A 19,298-nucleotide genomic window follows, 5' to 3' on the forward strand; every position below is an offset into this window, starting at 1 on the left:
CAGAGATAGAGATACAGACACAGACACAGAGATACAGACACAGACAGAGAGACAGAGACAGAGATACAGACACAGACACAGAGATACAGACACAGACAGAGAGACACAGACACAGAGATAGAGACACAGATAGAGACACAGACAGAGACACAGAGATACAGACACAGACAGAGACACAGAGATACAGACACAGACAGAGAGACAGAGACACACAGACAGAGACACAGACACAGAGATAGAGATACAGACACAGACACAGAGATACAGACACAGACAGACAGAGACACAGACACAGACAGAGACACACACAGACAGAGACAGAGAGACACACACACAGAGACAGAGAGACACACACACAGAGACACAGAGACACACACACAGAGACAGAGAGACACACACAGACAGAGAGACAAACAGACACAGACACACAGAGACACACGTCTGTTTCTCACCGTCACCCTGGTGCAGTGCTATGTTTCTCCACAGGGCGGTGCCATACCAAACCACAGCTGTTCAGTTATTACAGCAAAGCCACATCATGCACATCAAAGTATGTTAAACCAGTGCTACACCACCGTGTCACTGAAACTGTAAGGACCCTAAACAAAAGACAAGCACTGAATGAAACCCACTACACCTGCCGTCTCTGAGCATCAGCCTCAAAACTGTTCAAAGTCTCGATTAGAAAGACGTCAAAGTCATCAATCAGGAGCCAAAGACCATCTTTAAGCAGAGACGGGGAGCATGATGATCTCCTCCCCTTTATGACCTTCTGTTATCACAAGATGGACATTTCATACATACTGGGAATCACATCAGAACATCTGTGCGTCCATTCGTTCGACCTCCATCCCCGCCCCCCTGTATGAGAGGACGGCAGTCAGACCGGAAGCACCAGGCTGAGAAACGTACTTACTGAACAAAAATAGTTTTCATGCAGGTTTTTTTTAAGGAGTATATGGAAAACTACATTGATTTTATAAATACCTCCGTAATGTTTTCGGTTTCATTGTGTGTCTGTTTACAGAAAACTACAGGGTGTAACACGGACCAATGAAGATTAAACATTTTTTATTTAATTGTTATTATTTATTTATTGTATTTTTATTTATTTATTATTTTTATTTATTTATTTATTTATTATTATTGTATTGTATTTTATTATTTATTTAAAATCGGTACACTAATTATTTTCCACTTTTGTTAACATTGCCAGAGAGGGCATGGCCTGGCGGAGGTCTGCCAGAAAAGGAGGCCCGTCTACTTTATACATAATAATTGTTTCTCCATAGTAAAACCAGACACCACATAACAAATCTTGATAATTTTAGATACTGCAAATAAGTGAACATATAAACAGTAAACAGTTTGGATTTGCCCTTTAAACACCATGTGACACCAAGTGAACCATCTCCCTGACAACTGAGCAAACTCCACTAATGAAGGCCACGTGAGGCGGCTCTCGCTAATGGCATCTGCAAGATCAATAACGAACCTTCACTTACTCGATGCTGGAGAAGATATCGGCTGCATTGTAGGAGTGAAGTTACTACAAACAATGACATGTTTTACGTTTCAAGCTTTTACCTTCGGTCCCTGAAACTATCACCAGGAGGAGCTGAAAACAGCTGATCAGCAGCATCTAATGCATGACGCAGTGCTGGTTTGTAAAGGTCAACACTTATCGATGGGTGTTAACTGCTTCGGTTTTCTGAAAATGTTAAAGTGATAGTTCCTATTCTTCTGAAGTGGGGTTGTATGAGGTACATATCCACAGTCGGTGTCAGTGTTTGTGTTAGCCTTAACACTGAGACTTTGTAGCTTTAGATTCTTTTTGTATTGCCGCCGTCCACAGCGGTACATTACTCCTGTCTGCTTCTCCAAACTGGGGGCCATCTACTGTAGTAATACACCGACTGTGTATAAATACCTCATACAACTATCCCTTTAAGTACTTATGTCTCACAAATCACCAATGTTTAACCAACGCTAGCAACAGCTGGCACACATGAAGAAGAGCTTTCATACACATCCACCATCTCCTGATGATTTTAAAGTAAAGGTGAAATATATAAACATCTGTCGTGTGGGTAACTTTTTTTATTTTATTTTTATATCAACAAAATCTGTCTTTTTAGGGCGTAATAGGCTTTAAAGACATAAATCCATTGTTCACATTATTGTAATATTAATATATTTTTCTTTAAAAAGATACAATTTTATAATTTCATTAAAAATAAATTATTTATATATTGGGTTGTTTGAGTTTTGGTGTTTATTCTCATTTTTAATTGACAATATTTTCATTTAAATTACATTTCAGATGATGTTACACTCTTTGTGGTGACTTCTACTGTACGTAGAGACGGAGGGAAATCACCATGCAGTTGATTGTCATGGCAGCGCCTGCACTCCCCCCCCTCCTCTCGGTGCTTGTGGGCGGCTGCACCATTCAGGATTAACCTGAACTGAATCATAGTTAGTTCAATCTAATGCAAGCTGTGCTGTGAACCTTCAGTGCCTGGATGAGAAGAAATCAGTGTTTAATAATTTAAACTTGAGTTAAATATCAGTTTAAATCACCTTAGAATATGATCCAGACCATGTAATGAAAAACCATCTGTGTGTACATGCCTCACACTTTGCACATTTCTGCCTTTTATTTAAGAAACTCTGTTACACCGTCACTGACTGTGGACTCCTCCCTCTTCTTCACCGGCCGGTTTGGGTCGCAACCGCAACGGATTTTAATCCTGTTTCCGATCGGGATCAGGATTCTGTCCTGCAGGTAAACCCGGTAGTATTGCTAATCTATTTTTCCATCAGCGCTGATTCATTTTCTGGGGAGGACTAGTTTTGCCTCCTGAGCAAAAGCGCAGTAGTGTGTGTATATTGGTGTGTGTGTGTGTGTGTGTGTGTGTTGTTTTGAGAGGTAACACATGTGCTATTTATAGCAGCTTCAATCTGTTTCCCCACATCATTCCTCCTCCTCCTCCTCCTCCTCCTCCTCCTCGTGTGTGCTCCTGGTGTTACCTGACGTTGTCGTGCTTCTGGATGTAGATCTTGTGAAACATCATGTCCTCCTGCTTGGTGTTTATGTCAGCTTTCATCTCCATGGCAACGTGGCGGGGAAGCACTGAGAGCAGAAGACGTTCCTGCAGGAAAGCGTGGGCATAGAGTAAGTTCCATCGCCCGATGTCACACAGAACTCGCTACACAGCGTTTACATCTTCAGTCAGGTGGAGGGGGCGGATTCAAAAAGGTCTGGCCCGAGGCAGTAAGGTCAACGCACATTAAGAAGTGCAAGGTAAGTGAACGGGGGGGGGGGGGGGTAGTGATTATACATAGTGATTATGTTTTTATATGCATTAGCGTGCGCTCTGGCTCACCTGCTGCTGGTTCTCTCTCTGGGAGTGGAGGCGAGCCTGGATGCACTCCCTGGTCTCCTGAAAGGCCTGCCTCTGGGAGCCCTCAGCGGGGTAATGAGTGCAGACTCCCACGATGTTGGTGCAGGAGAAGATCAGCACGTTGGACACAATCTGTGGAAGAGGGTGAGACAGAAAACACACATGAACTACAGCTGGTGTTTTACATCCAGCGGAGAGATTTAGAAGCGGGGACACGGGGAGTTAAGGTGCTGCTGTCTGTATATGAACATATCAAACACATGTTCGTTTTGCATGAACACCAGTTCATTAGGCTTCTCACGTTTACAGTTCCTAACATCTGGGGCTAATGTACACACTAAAGTCTTACTATAACACTATAACAAAAGGTTTCTGCACGTTTCCCGGAGCGTTTAATGATCATGTGTCATGTGTGTGTTAGCAGTCTCAATATTTACAGACTTAATGTGTGTACTGCACGTTTTAAAAGTAAACAGATTTACGTATTGTAACACGAAGCAATACGAGAATAAAACGCAGAGACTTTGACCTACTTCTGGTTCTTGGTGATTTATAACACTGAACAATATGTTTGCGCATGTTTATGAATCTGGTGCAAGAATGTGAACATAGATTTGAGATTTTAGTGAATCTACACCTGGCCCCTCAGGTATAAGAAAAGGTTTTGCTGTGACAGCAGAAGAGTGGGAGGAAGGGGAAGACGTTCTGTAGCAGTGCATGCTCATATTGAAAATCCACTCAAAGTTGTACTGAAACTGACACAAATGTACAAATGTTGTATTTGTACTATGTTGTTTATCCTGTACACACGACATCTATTGCACGTCTGTCCGTCCTGGGAGAGGGATCCCTCCTCAGTCTCTCCCTGAGGTTTATAACATGTTCCTCCTTTAATTATGGGGTTTCTTTTAGGAAGTTTTTCCTTGTGCGATGAGAGGGTCTAAGGACAGAGGGTCTAAGGACAGAGGGTGTAAGGACAGAGGGTGTAAGGACAGAGGGTCTAAGGACAGAGGGTCTGAGGACAGAGGGTCTAAGGACAGAGGGTCTAAAGACAGAGGGTCTAAGGACAGAGGGTCTAAGGACAGAGGGTCTGAGGACAGAGGGTCTGAGGACAGAGGGTCTAAAGACAGAGGGTGTAAGGACAGAGGGTCTAAGGACAGAGGGTCTAAAGACAGAGGGTCTAAGGACAGAGGGTCTAAGGACAGAGGGTCTGAGGACAGAGGGTCTAAGGACAGAGGGTCTAAAGACAGAGGGTGTAAGGACAGAGGGTCTAAGGACAGAGGGTCTAAGGACAGAGGGTCTAAGGACAGAGGGTCTAAGGATCTAAGGACAGAGGGTCTAAGGACAGAGGGTCTAAGGATCTAAGGACAGAGGGTCTAAGGACAGAGGGTCTAAGGACAGAGAGTGTCGTATCCTGTACAGTCTGTAAACACTGAGACAAATGTATAATTTGTGATATTGGGCTCTATAAATACATTTGACTTGATTTGACACAAGGCCTCTAGAAAAAGTCATTACACCATTAAAGGTGGTCCAAAGAAGCGTTTCACCTCTACATCTGGGTCCATACAATCTTAGGCCTTTAGTTTACATACATCTTTGAGTTCACTGTGCCCACTACGGGCTGACCCAGTACGTGTACGTGTTGATGGTTGGTTTTCTCCGAAGTGGAAGAGACAAGAAGGCGTCCTCCCTGCCGCAGAGAGGCGGCTCCAGGTACGGGCCTGCAGTTGGCGACTGTAGCGACTTGGATTCAGGCGGCACAAACCCCATCGCCGGGAGTTACGGCGGGCTGCAGGAGAGCTGGGTCTGACGCGTCTAACGACAGCAACAGAAAGTTTGCTGAGCCGCCGGGAGCCGGGATCACACTGGTGATTGTTCACTCGCTGGGTTCCTGTTGGGCATTTTCTGCGACTTTGGATTGAATCCAATAAACAAACTATCAAAAACGCACTTTGTTCCCTCAATGTGACGGACAAGCCATCGAGGCTGCTTCACTTCCTCGTCCTCCCATGTTGGACTGAGGCCAGGGTCAGGTTGTTCCCTGAATAACCCAAATCCTCTGAGCAACACTGTTTGTGTGTGCATTTAAAAACGTACTTCTTGAGTTACAGAAGCTAGTGGAACAAAAGGAGAGGGGGACATCTGTGGGAAACCCTCTGTTGGTGCACACGTCCATGTGTGTGTGCCCCACTAAAACTTGAATTTCTTTATTTGCAGCAACAATCAGTACGCTCAGGTTTCATAGATCCTGTCCAAGTTTCCACCTATCAAACAGCCTGCAAGCTGTCATGTGTCCAAGGCACCAGAGCTAAGAAGGCATTGTTTCCATTCAGTGCCAGGCATACAGTGGGCCCTGGGGCTGGCAGCTAGCAGCAAGCCAGCAGCCCATTCTTTTCATAGAGCCATTTAATGGGCTGAGTCAGCCAGCTGAATCACATTCACACCACAGGCCTCTCTGTTGCCGGAACAAACTGAACAAACACAGCACGTCTTTATCAAGTCAAAAACCCCTCAGCAGGTCTCCGTGCTAAAAAACCAAGCACACTCAGAGGGAGGAGTGACTGCAGGAAGACTGAGGAAGTGAGGCACGACCAAGGAAAATAAAGAAATGAGGTGTGAGACAGAGAGGGGTGGTGAATTTAGAAAAGGTTACTCTGTGCCTTTCTTATCTAACTGAAACGCTGCTAAGCTGAGCTCTTCCTGAGTGTATACAAACAGAGGGTTATATTCTGATTGTGGCCGCTTCAATACATACTCGTCAGTACTATTCTTACCTATGAGAATTTCAGTCAGACACTTTTGTGAAGGAACTGAACATTTATTGCAAATGGTGGAAAAGGCTATTTTCTCTGAGGAGGTCTGAAAGCCACGTTCAAGTCTGCTGTTCACCAGTTAAAGCAAGTATCAATGAGCCACTGATGCTGATCAGCTGACAGAACAAAAGCATCTAAGGTCAGATTTACAACTTCCCCAAAAGAAAATTACAACAAAAACTATCAAAGATGTACAATTAACAATATTTCATGTGAATACAACGATGACAACATGCAGCTCATGTGAACACGTTTACATGTCGTGTTCAGTGCAGTCAGACAAATCAAGGAGAACGTTTTCTCTGCAGTTTCCTCATTTAAATTACAGGATTGTAATTCATTAATCTAATGTAGTTTTGCACATCCTCAGCACAGGACGTATTTGCTCCGTGCAGAGTTGTTCCCACTGCTACAGTGTAAAGCTCTGTGTATTCCCGTAACGACAATGAAAATTAATGTGGGAAACACAGACTCCTGCTCGAAACTGTCCAAATTTGACATTTAAAATATAAAAAGGTGGGTTCCTGCTACCTACAGCGGAGGTAGCCAGCCAGCTGCAGCTGCACAGGGAGCTCCACCGCGGCCTCGAAGCATCCCGCCCCCACACTGCCATGGAAACGGCATGCATCAGAAAAAGTCTTTCAACAGGTCAATACAAATATTCCCCAGCAGCAGTCTTAGTCTATTAATACAACCGGTGCTCACACAGGCCTTATTTGGAAACCTATGGGCTTGTTCTCACCACAGGGGGAGAGTTAGAGCACGGCTGCCATGTTTAACACAGATCATCCCCGGTGTATGAACGTGTGGGCTCCGATTATTGGCGCTAATGGATGTGAATCAAACTGAATATACATAAACAGGGATGATCATTTTTCAGCAATTCCCCTCGGTGATTCATGCATATTGTTTTTGCTCGACACGCCGACTCATTTTAATGCTTTTAAAAAGAAAAACCTGCTGAATCAAAACAGATTAAGAGCACTCAGGTGTGACGCCCTGCTCCTTAGGTTGTGTCGTTCATTCAACGTGTAAAAAGGGTTTGAACACAAGTAGCCTACACGCAGCTGCAAGCGAAGGATGCTGCGAGCAAGCTGCTGCAGAAGATGATGCGCAAACAGCTGGAGAGAAAATGTGATGCAACAAAAGAAAGTTTGTCGGCTGGCACTCCCAAAAGGTATTCACGCTCGACTCTTATAAGTATCAGTGATGCAGATGTCTTTGGGTTAGTGGAGGCCACCATCAAGTAAAATTAACTTTGTACCGTTTCAAAATAACACAGACAAATAGCATTAACCCAAATATTTATCCAAACCAGGAAGTGAAACGACTGCACTGAGGGTGCAACAAGTCTCCACATGTACCTCATCACCTCCTGCGGAGAAAACAAGACTCCATTAACTTCAGCCCGTTAAAAAGAAGGCTGGAGCTCCGGGTGTCTAATGTGTCCTGCGTGTTTGTTTATTATAGAAGCCTCACTGGATCTGACCAGAGGCGAGTGCAGTATTAATAACTCAGACATCACTCTGGAGGTGAAAGGTTTTTATTTCACATCCAGAGAAACAACTACACAAGCGTCTGCTAATTAAAGAACAATGAGAGTAACCATGGAAGGTGCCAGTCCAGCTCGTCCGTGTGTGTGTGTGTGTGTGTGTGTGCGTGATTAATAATTGCCAGCAGAGGCCATAAAACAACAGAGCAAGACATCATAGGTGTCAATATTTACCCAGCAGTCTGAGTTTTTACCCTCCTACATCTCACCCACAGCTTTCTTTTTCAGTGTTCCTCACATCCTCCCCGAGGTGTTGGGTTTCTTCTCTACTGCGGAGCTCTTGCCACACTTCCAACAGACTTCTCATTTATACTCGTGTATCTTTCAGAGATGCCCAACATGATGTCTGTGGAGGACTGGCGGCCAACATCCAGCCCACACAAGTGATGACAGCAACCAAACCAAACCGTCCACACTGTGGCAACACGAGAGTCTGGATTTCTAATAACATACGGTACACGTGAAAAGATCTGATACCTTCTCAGCCACCTGCGCTGGAGGCTTCACCAACTCAACCACTGCTGAGGCGCCCTTGGAAAAAAAGCACATATCCAACAAAACAAAACGGGAAAGTAAAGCACGCGGAAGAGTAACACATACACTCACTAAACTTACTCCCTAAAACATATAATCGCAGCTATAGGGACCTGCGACCTTCAAAATAAAAGTCAAACAGGATTCAGGAATCTTCAAGGCCTCAAACATTCAAAGAACACTTTGCAAATGTTTTAAGAAAGTATAAAAGGCATTCATTCATACATGTTGTTGGACTCTACCGTTCTAGGACATGTTGTTGTAATTGCTGTGGGTTAAAGTGAATTTGATTGCATGGTGGACATTCCTGTGATAGTCGTCAGTAGACAGGAAGTTGATGCTCTAAAAGGGCATTTTGTCCTGAATCGAACTTGAAGTATTTACTCCCACACGAGAACTGCCCCCATGTAGCTTCATGCAGCTTCATGCAGCTTCATGCAGCTTCATGCAGCTTCATGCAGCTTCATGCAGCTTCATGTAGCTTCATGCAGCTTCATGCAGCTTCATGCAGCTTCATGCAGCTTCATGTAGCTTCATGTAGCTTCATGTAGCTTCATGCAGCTTCATGTAGCTTCATGCAGCTTCATGCAGCTTCATGCAGCTTCATGTAGCTTCATGCAGCTTCATGCAGCTTCATGTAGCTTCATGCAGCTTCATGTAGCTTCATGTAGCTTCATGCAGCTTCATGCAGCTTCATGCAGCTTCATGTAGCTTCATGCAGCTTCATGTAGCTTCATGCAGCTTCATGTAGCTTCATGTAGCTTCATGCAGCTTCATGCAGCTTCATGCAGCTTCATGTAGCTTCATGCAGCTTCATGTAGCTTCATGCATCACATGAACTGAACTGTTTTAATTCAATGGGGCTTTATTGGCATGAAAGTCTCAAGAAACAATGTTGTCAAAGCATCAAAATACAAAAGTTCCCAATAATGTTAATATTATTGATGGTTAAGTTTGTGTGTAAAGGTTAGATGTGGTGTGTGGTGTATATAACAGGCCTCGGTTAACATTGTTCTTACCCTTCGTATAAAGCCTGTCATTGGCAGCATCATTAATGACCTCGACTGCGGCGGCCCGCCATATTCATATACACACTTTCACTTCTGATTATATTACAGGTGTACACCCCCTTAGAAAGCACACTGAGGCACATTGTGTGCTTTAAGGATAAACGCAGGTCATGTGCTGTGAGCACTGCCAGCCTCACTCTGCAGGGCGATGTACAACAAGTCTCTCACGTGAGCACGTAACCTAACGTAACGCAACCTGAGGATCAAATGACATCAACCAAAGGCAGGTTCTGTTGCACAAGTTCTGTGTATGAAATATATTTAAAATCACACGACGATCCTATTCTTTTTATACTCCTGTATCATTTCTGCTTCGGGAAGCCAAAGAGTACTACTGTACGTTAAATTAAAAGGTATCTGATGGAAGCTGAAAGCTTTACATTAGAGCGTGCAGTAACATGTACTAATATGCTGATTCCAACAGGGGGGTGTGAATATGCATGTAAAGTGCATCGTCAGAGTGTTGCTTTTATAAATGTGCCTCACAAATACATATATATTCAAATAAAAACAAAGCAAATGGAGTAAACCTACAGATACTCACACGTGTCATTAATAAATGTTGTCATGTTGTGTTGAACATCATCTAATGTGTAAATTGTAGATAAATGCTACAATTACATCCACAACATGCAACGATCGGCTACATGCGAGCACTTTATTACTTCCTTCATGGCGTGCACACGTCAGTTTTTCCGTTTATGTAATAATCTCCTCCAGGAACTCTTTTAGGACATTTTCAGCTCGAGCCACGAGAAGCATTTTTTTCCAGAGCTGAGAGTTTGGTACGTTTGGTGAAGTGTGAAAACTCATTTCAAACTTGGGTCCACCACAAAACTGTGGTCGAGGGTTTAGGTGAAGCTAGCTCTACAGAGGTCATTAACAATCATTAGTGCATTTGTAAGATGGAGAATACAGAAACTCCTCATCATCTGATCCTTCACCACGTGTGATGATGCTCTGACCTCCAGCGTCACATCTCAAGAGCATCACGGACAGATCAAAATCTACTGCTCAGGAAGGAAACGTGAAAAGAAAGCATGGAATTGGAACATGTCTGCAGTCCTACTTCAACACAGGGACACAGCAATGCTTTCAAACAGCAGCCCTGATGCCTCACAGGAGACGCTGAACTCATGGGAACTCAAAGATCATTCTATGAGTCATGCCTTTGAAGAAGAAAGACAAGCCCACAGACAAACAGGAGAGGGGGGGGGGGAAGCACGTTTAATTTTTCATATCATGCCTCAAAAGAGAAGAGACAGAGAGGGGACACTGACGAACTGCAGATTCTTCCAAATATAGATCCTGCTTTTCAAAACGGGCCGTACGGAAGACACATCTCTGATGCCAACACCTAGCACTCAAATCTATTTTCCTCCAGGGCTTTGAAAACTCTGACGGGAAACAAATCCATATTTTAATAGCCAGGTAGGTTGGTGCACCAAGTGTACCGCTATCCCCCCGTGAAAGGTGACAACTTCACAACTGCACAAATTCAGCCTCCATCTTTTACCCGAGGCCCGTAGCACCGACGCAGCCTCGTGAAATCGTCTAAGACAATGCTACAAATATCCTGTGACACGCTCGCCGTGTTACCGGAGAAGCCCAGAGCTTATGGAGAGAAAAGAAGCGGACTGAGACGGCGTCCCTTAGTCTGCCTGAGTGACGCAACACGATGAGAAACACTAATGCGTCTCCTGGGACAATCCGTCCTGTGAAAGTACTCGTCGTGCATTTCCCCCCGGCTGGAGCCACCTGGAATGTTTTCAAACAAACAACTCGACGAGTTTGGTGGGAATTTGGCAGGACAACAAATAAAGAATAAAACAATAATTAGAAACACCGTTTGTCCCAGAAATACATATTTATGGCAACAAAAGCAACGTGGAGCTCAGCCCACTGGACACTTTTAATACTTATCATTGTACTGGTGACATTCCTGCTTAGCGTTGCGTGATCGGAGCTCAATGTGACGTCCGATTCTTGTAGATTGATACGACTCTTAAGCTAATCACGAAGGTGCAGCAGGCAGTTAACTTAGTTTTTAGCATTCAGACTGGAAAACAGCTTTGATAGCGCCGTGCAAAGCTCAAAGAAATCAGCCAACCAGCACCTCTGAAGCTAATGAATACGCTGCACCTTCGTCAGCCGTGGGGAGACAACAGATTGTGGTGGATTTACTGCAGGTTAACGAAGACTCATCAGTAAAGAGAAGCGAGAGGAGTGGTGGTGGGTGGTGGTGGAGGACGACTGGGGATGGAGGTCATTATTATGGGATTGTGATTAAGAGTTCACTGAACTGTAGCACAAACCCTCAGCTCGGTCTTCAGAAGGTATTAACAATACACATTCTAGTTTTACAACCGTAAGTTGTTTAGTCTATGAAATATGGATTTCCATCACGAGCCTTAAAACCCACACGTGAAGGATTAAACTTGTTGACATTTAAAAGTTCAATGTGCAGCACGACAACAGAACAGTAGGAAGCCATAACGGTGAGATTAGAGACAAATCGTCGGAGCGGTTTGTGCGCCCGTTAGTGTCTGCGTTTCATAATGAATTAATTTATAAACACTGCAAACTCATGACAGAGGCCAGAGGCCGGTTGTTCTTCTTTTACTGGCGTAGAGTATTTGTTCCTCTCGGTTCCACAAATAGCTGTAGTCAAGACAAACAATAATCATCATTTCAAATAAAGACTTCATTTCTATACTTCGGCTGAAATATGAGCGATTCTATCAAACTGAACCCGTACATGGACAGAGGACAGAGCAAACACAAACTTCTCATCGCCATGTTTCAAGACTCCAGAGGTTGAGCGTTAAAGCAGAAAATAAAGATTATACAACACGTTTAGTTGCCTTAACTAATTGCTAATCTCACTAGCAGCAGCATTCAAGAGCAGTCGGATGTAAAGTTGGCTGCACACTGAGAACTGTTGTTTTATATCTAGTGCTCCCATGGAGTGAGCAGTGTGTGTGTGTCCATCATCTCAGGTGTACATCCTTCAGAATTACACCAACTGCGACTGAATAAGCAGAAAAACAACTTTCTCCTTTTTCTCAGAGGAAAACGACGCGTTCATAAAAGTGACGATGCAACAAATCACAAGACGTGAGAGGAATGGAGCTCAATGTGAGCTTCCTGTTAGCGGGAACTAATAAAAAGAGGTAGAGATCCCCTGAGAACAGTAGTGCTCCACATATTAAGTTATGTCCAGTTAAAGTCTTTTCTAAATAAACCTCGTACACGATCAAAGGATGCTCAAGTGCTTCATGTTACTGCAAAGCAAACAGTAGAACAGTGCGTGAGGGGATCACGCTCGTCTCAGGAGTGACGGCTGGAAGAACCAATAATTCATGTTTAGGGAAAATAAACAGTGAATGTTTGAGAGAGAGAAACAGAAAGTGTGTGTGTGTGTGTGTGTGTGTGTGTGTGTGTGTGTGTGTGTGTGTGTGTGTGTGTGTGTGTGTGTGTGTGTGTGTGTGAGAGAGAAAGCTTAGCAAGCCTCCAACATACCAAGCATACCATCTCTGACCCAGCAGGGGTAAATAGTAATGCTCAGCTTCAGTATACGTGCAGCTCGACACCGTTATGCAGGAATAAAAGACCATGTAAAGTCTAAAGGGGGATTGTGAGGCTCCACAAACTGTATGCAAGATGACTGATGATTACTTTTAGGGACCAGTATTGAGCTTGCACGCTGCACTTGATACTTAGCAACTGTAAACCTGAATTAAGATTATTTTAAAACAATGTCTGCAAGTTTGAAGAGGGAGTGGATTAATTGGCGTCAAAGTATTCAAAATGTACAGAAATGACAAACTGAGACACATCGAGTTGCAGTTTAATACATTTATTTACTATGAAAAGTCAGATTAATATTGTGCAATCAATTAATGTGAATTCTGCTGATTATAATGTTGATGTCAACATTTGCATTTCTTGCATCCGTTGTGAATGAGCACTGAAGTCGCGCTCACATTAGCTGATTGGGATCAACCGTTTACTCATGCTTCATATCTGATCGTAGCCTTTTCACGGCTACGATCAGATGACAAAAAACGTTTAAATCATATTCATGCAGATGTAAAGTGTCGACGCCGTCTACTACAACAACCTCCTCCCAGCGTGCGGAGGATTTGATGCTTTAACTAACATTTAATGTCGACGTACGTGTTTATTAACGAGGAGAGAATCCTCAGATCCTTCACAAAGAGCAGAAACTTTCCCGCCGACTCGAACCGTCTCCGACTTGAATGTTCTGTCGTCTGATGACAAATCAAACATGTGCGTGAGTCGGATTAATTTGTGTTTTAAAACGTAACAAACTTGCTCCGATGCTAGCAAGGCTGCACGACTTCAGGGTTGCAAGATGGACTCTGTGAGGAAAACAAAAAAGGCGTTGGAAGCGAGCTTTACCAAGAACGTTTGGGAACCACTGTGACGGCAGCAGAGGAACCCACCAACAAAAACAGTCACTTGGGAACATGTGGCGTCAGGGGTCCAAGACGAACAAAGAAGAAGGAGCAGAAAAAGAAAGCGGTGATAAACTAAAGTTCCAGCTACGTTTGGTCCAGCAGCTTGGACATAAGCGTGTCGGTTAGACGTCCCTATCTCCCCTGCACTGACTCCACTTGTTCCACACGGCCCTTGTGATGTTCTCCGTCTGTTGTGTTTGGGTGTCGGGGAGCCGTCCGGCGGCCATGACAGTTCTGTATGAGTGATCAAACACACCCACGCTGTGATTTCCACAACACTGAGCCAAAACAGACTGGAGGCCCTCGGAGGCTGTTGGACCGAGTCTCAGTTACAACTGGCCTGTTCAGTGACAGTTTACACTATAACACCTTTTAAAATATGCCAACTGCACTGCGGCGCCTGCCAAAAACACTTCAGACTGTTGTGCGGTAGTGTCAATATTTCCGAAAAACATATCGGTGCATATCTACAAGCTGTGTCTGTGGAGCAGAAGAGCTTCTGTATAGTGACCTGTTGGTGCTTCTAAGTAGGGATGCACGATGCTGCGAAAAACCTACAGTCTAGGTACTTCAGTCTACAGCCTGAGTACCTGTTCTGATTAGTCATGGAAAATGTTTTTATATTAAGCAGCAAATAAGTTTCAGCATGACATGTTCATTTGCCTCACTTGACATTGCACATCCTGCGATAGGACTACTGCACATGCGCACAATACAGTCCACCTAACAAGTGTGTTATTGTTCAACTCTCTGGTACACGTCGCAGGGAATAAAGTCGAGATCTGTCGATGTATGCTGAATATAAATTGTACTGTTGTACCCTGTAAAGTTTCCGTATGATAATATGTATTTTTGCCCACAGTCACACTTCCCTGCACATATTTACAAGTCCTCGGTGGCTAGACGTTGCTCTTTTAAGAGTGGAAATCTGGCACAGGAAATTATGCTTAATATATCAGTGAGTATTAAGGTTAGTCAGCCTGTTTTGCACTGGTGGACGCTTGTTTAATTACCTCTCATGTAGTTGTTGCGAGGGGAAAATATATACATATATTCAGCCAATCCGGAGGACGGTGGAGTTTGAGTGAGCGGTTTTTGGATGACAAAGACCCTCCCAATAAAAATATAGAAATAAAGAAATATTAAAGAAATATATATATCTATATAGATATATATCTATATCTATATATCTATATATCTATATATCTCTAGATCTATCTCTATATATCTCTAGATCTATCTATATATCTATAGATTTTTCTATATATATATATATATATATCTAGATCTATCTATCTATATCTAGATCTATATCTAGATCTATCTATATATATCTATAGATTTTTCTATATATATATCTAGATCTATCTATCTATATCTAGATCTATATCTATATCTATCTATCTATATCTAGATCTATCTATCTAGATCTATCTCTATATATCTCTAGATCTATCTATATATATCTATAGATTTTTCTATATATATATATCTAGATCTATCTATCTATATCTAGATCTATATCTAGATCTATCTATCTAGATCTATCTATATATATCTAGATCTATATATATATATATCTAGATCTATCTATATATATCTAGATCTATCTATATATATCTAGATCTATCTATATATATCTAGATCTATCTATCTATATCTATCTATCTAGATCTATCTATATATATCTATATCTATCTATCTATATCTAGATCTATCTATATATATTTATATCTATATCTATCTATCTATATCTATATATCTATATATCTATATATCTATATATAGACAGGAAGAGCCACATGTGATCACTACACTTATTAATAAATAAACCTACAAATAATAATCAGATTATAATATCATAAGGCAAAATGGCCGATTCAGCGGACTGATTTGATAAAATAGAGTTTGATCTTTACTGATTATTTTTGCCAGATTTAATTTAGATCACTTGATTTTCTACATCAAACTGCCACTGTTGCCCTCAATGAGAGACCTATAATTATCTGAACATTTTGATTGAAAGATCAGAATTGCGTGTGCTGTGCAGAGTGTGTGCACCGCTGTTGAATGAAACACTGTACAGACCGTGTTTATAATTATCAGACTGGGCGCTGAACCTCAAACCTGAGCAGCAGACACCTCCCCTGAGACGCTGCCTGCAGTTCTGCTTCTGTTGCTACAGTCACTGAATGTGATTTTACGAGCAGAGACGTGGATCAAGGGGAGGCCCCATGAGGACAACAGCTCCGACTAATCCTTGACCCCGCCGCTCGTGAGCAGAAGCATCCGAGATTCAAACTCCGTCCATATAAGGTCAGGTGTGGAAGACACCGAGCCTTATCACACCCCGCGTTACTCCACTTCTCCTCCTCGCTGTCATAACACATGTGGGAAGCGTCGCTGGAGAGGGATCTGACGACGTAGACTTTTCCTTGACAACCAGACCACAGAATAATGATAACCTCAGAGCTCTTCCCGCCCGATATGGACCATCTGTAATTTCCGAGCCAGTTTTAGCTCAATCTAACCAGCCCTTTCTAAATATAACAAGAATAAACAGATGTGAGACACACTTCTCTCCCTCCAGTGAGAATAAATACACTCAGACAAACAGTTTGTTGAAACCATTCCCCTCTTGTATAACATTAGGATGCTACAGTTTGAGTCACAGCACTTGAATGCGTCTACACCGCGTGCGTTACATAAAACAACATGATTCCCCACAGCGAGAATATACACGTCAGCCATTAGCATATGAATAATGCTGACGGTTGCATTTGTGCAATCATTAAAAAACAGTCTATTTTTAGAACTCTGTTCACTATTTGAAGACCGACTGTTTACAACAATCTGATAATCAATTCATTCATTAAGTGCTTCAACATTCTTTGGCGCCAGCGTCTCACATATAAGATATTGCTGCTTTATACGAGTGGAAATTAAATCTTTGGACTGTTGATGGACCAATCAATCAACTGCTCATAAAACAACAAATAAAACCGTCTAATCATTAATGAAAATAATCATTAGTTGCAGCCCTAAATCTCCGCCTGTTTCACGTCTGCTGCTCAGATGGGACATGTGTGCCCCTAATGGTTCTGCTCCCCATGCAGGAGGGGTAATTGCCGATGGGCATGTTGCCCCATATCCATCCTCTGTCGTGCACTCTCCCTCCAGAGCACGCTGCTTTTATGTCTCTCTCACAATGGTGCCTCTATAAAACCATGAAGGGGTCTGTGGGAGCTGGAGTGAGGTTTGATGCCAAGTAGACCAAATCTGTGAGCCCGGTACAACCAGTAAGTGCAGCCACGAGATATACGTGTGTGTGTGTGTGTGTGTGTGTGTGTGTGTGTGTACACATCAACATTTCTCAGTACAGATCTGTAAATAGGCTGCATGATCAGCTCAGTAATTATCATATCAAGGACCATTTCTCACACGATCATTTTAATGGTGAGTCATCTGTAAATGTGCGAGTGAACGCCCCCCCCCCCTCGCCACCTCCACCCATCAACGACATCCAGGACAATGGATTTGCATTCATTACGGATGATAATGGAATTACTTGCGACAATTAGCATAATGGCACATAATGGGCTCAATGAACTCTTCGTGCCACCTTGACAAAGGCAGCCTGAGAGTCGCGCTATGTAACTGTGCATGCAAGCACACTTTGTTCACCGCATGCATGCTTTAAATCACTTTAAGGGCTCTTTTACAAACACTACCTGAAGAGAGACATAGTAGCAAAATGGTTTGGTATTAGAACACTTTGTGTATTATTACAAAAACAAAACGACACGACTCAGAGTCGAGCAGAAGAGACGAGTCCCTTAATGCTAAGAAGCCACAGGTTCATCCTGTATGTTTAAAGTAAGCTTAATGCAGGCAGGAGAAATACTGAGAAGACACAGACGGCAAAGACGTGGAGTGACATGAAAACTATTAGAATTCCCTGCAAGTGACAGAAATTAAAGTTGACCACAGTGCACCAAAAGGGGAGAATTTAGCAGAAGATATTTTGAGTTGATGAAGACAGAAACCGTGAAAAAGAGAGCAAATATTACACAAACACGACTCCAAGGGAATGATGATGTCGCTTCCTAGATGTTGCATGTGTAAACAGGCAACTTTATGAGGTGAATTTATGCAAATATTGTGTTTACAGCTCGTTCTGCTGCCCCCAATAAGCCGGAAAACTATTAATTCTGCTTCACAGGATCTATTTTTATGTCACTTAGCATTGTTCCAAACATGCAAGTGCACCTGATACGGCCAAATACTGCAGAGCAAACACTTTCACAAGACATAAAGTCAAACATTGATTCACTTTATGACAGTGACACGCCATAAATAATCTCCAAACTAACCACAAATGTGAGTGTTTAAAGAATAACTCCCGTCTCCGGCTGTATTGGGAGACATATGGCCAGGTGGAAGGTGAACAACACAGTAAATCAAGCCAGGAAACAGGAACTAACCGCTTCCCTGGATATCATGGACTGGTTTTACACATGAAGCCGGCGACACACACACACACACACACACACACACACACACACACACACATCAGAAAACAAGTACTAAAGAACTAATTCCTGTTCCAGCTGCAGCGACGACCGACGTCTCACTTCATCGATTATGTAGGTGAGCCTGCGAGACGGGAGAGGAAAACATCCCCGATGCAGCCGGCAGGAAGGGGGCTCGCCTAATACAAATGTATGTGGCACAACACACACAGAACAACAATACATCATGTCCTTATTTCAGGCTGGGTTACATTAAAACGCATTACTTAGTCGATGCTATTTACATAACAACTGTCCTTGTGCTGCTCAAATAGTTACACATATTTAGCTATTTGGTTGCACAGCGACAAGACAACAACACAAAAGTATATATTTAAACAATGTTTCAGGGAGTCTTATCCTCATAAGAGGTGGGGGGATTTATACCTGCAAACGACACCCAAAGTAAATTATAAGCTGCTCTTCAACCATTTGCACCAGCTGCATGATTTTGGTCTCATTCAAAAGAGAACTCTCTTATTGTTCTTGCAAAACAGTGAAGTATCACTCCAAGTGCTTCTTCACTGAGTAATAGTGGTCTGAATATACTGAATGTGAAGAAAATACACTCCGTCTGAAGTTTGTTGTTGCCTGAAGATGGTATAGCTGGTAGGTATGGACTGGAAAACACAATAAAAACATAGCACCAAGTGTTACCAAGTTCAGTCAGATAAAAGGGATAAAGACTTAAACATATTACACAGGTTTTTCTAAGAGGCGTACACATGCTGTGCATTTGGAGATATATTGATTGATAAAAAGGCCATAAATAATTATTATATACACAATTATCCCTGTCAGTAGTAATGACACAAAGTAAGTGAAGTATATTTTGTAATTATTTTGTATTTTGATTATAATAAA

General features: G+C 42.7%; 1 protein-coding gene across 1 annotated transcript in view; it reads right to left on the reverse strand.

Moving 5' to 3' along the window:
- Positions 1-326: 326 nt before the first annotated feature.
- The window catches only part of LOC115026737 (adenylate cyclase type 5-like), a 34,977-nt gene continuing 16,005 nt past the window's right edge, over positions 327-19,298 (reverse strand). The window contains exons 2-3 of the mRNA XM_029459681.1: positions 3,390-3,539; positions 327-3,155 (exon numbers count right to left, since the gene is read on the reverse strand). Coding sequence (XP_029315541.1) covers positions 3,030-3,155; positions 3,390-3,539 — 276 coding nt within the window. The 3' untranslated portion in view covers positions 327-3,029. The remainder of the gene's footprint in view (positions 3,156-3,389; positions 3,540-19,298) is intronic.

This window comes from Cottoperca gobio, chromosome 21, assembly GCF_900634415.1.
Source record: "Cottoperca gobio chromosome 21, fCotGob3.1, whole genome shotgun sequence".
In the NCBI taxonomy this organism is placed as follows: Eukaryota; Metazoa; Chordata; class Actinopteri; order Perciformes; family Bovichtidae; genus Cottoperca; species Cottoperca gobio.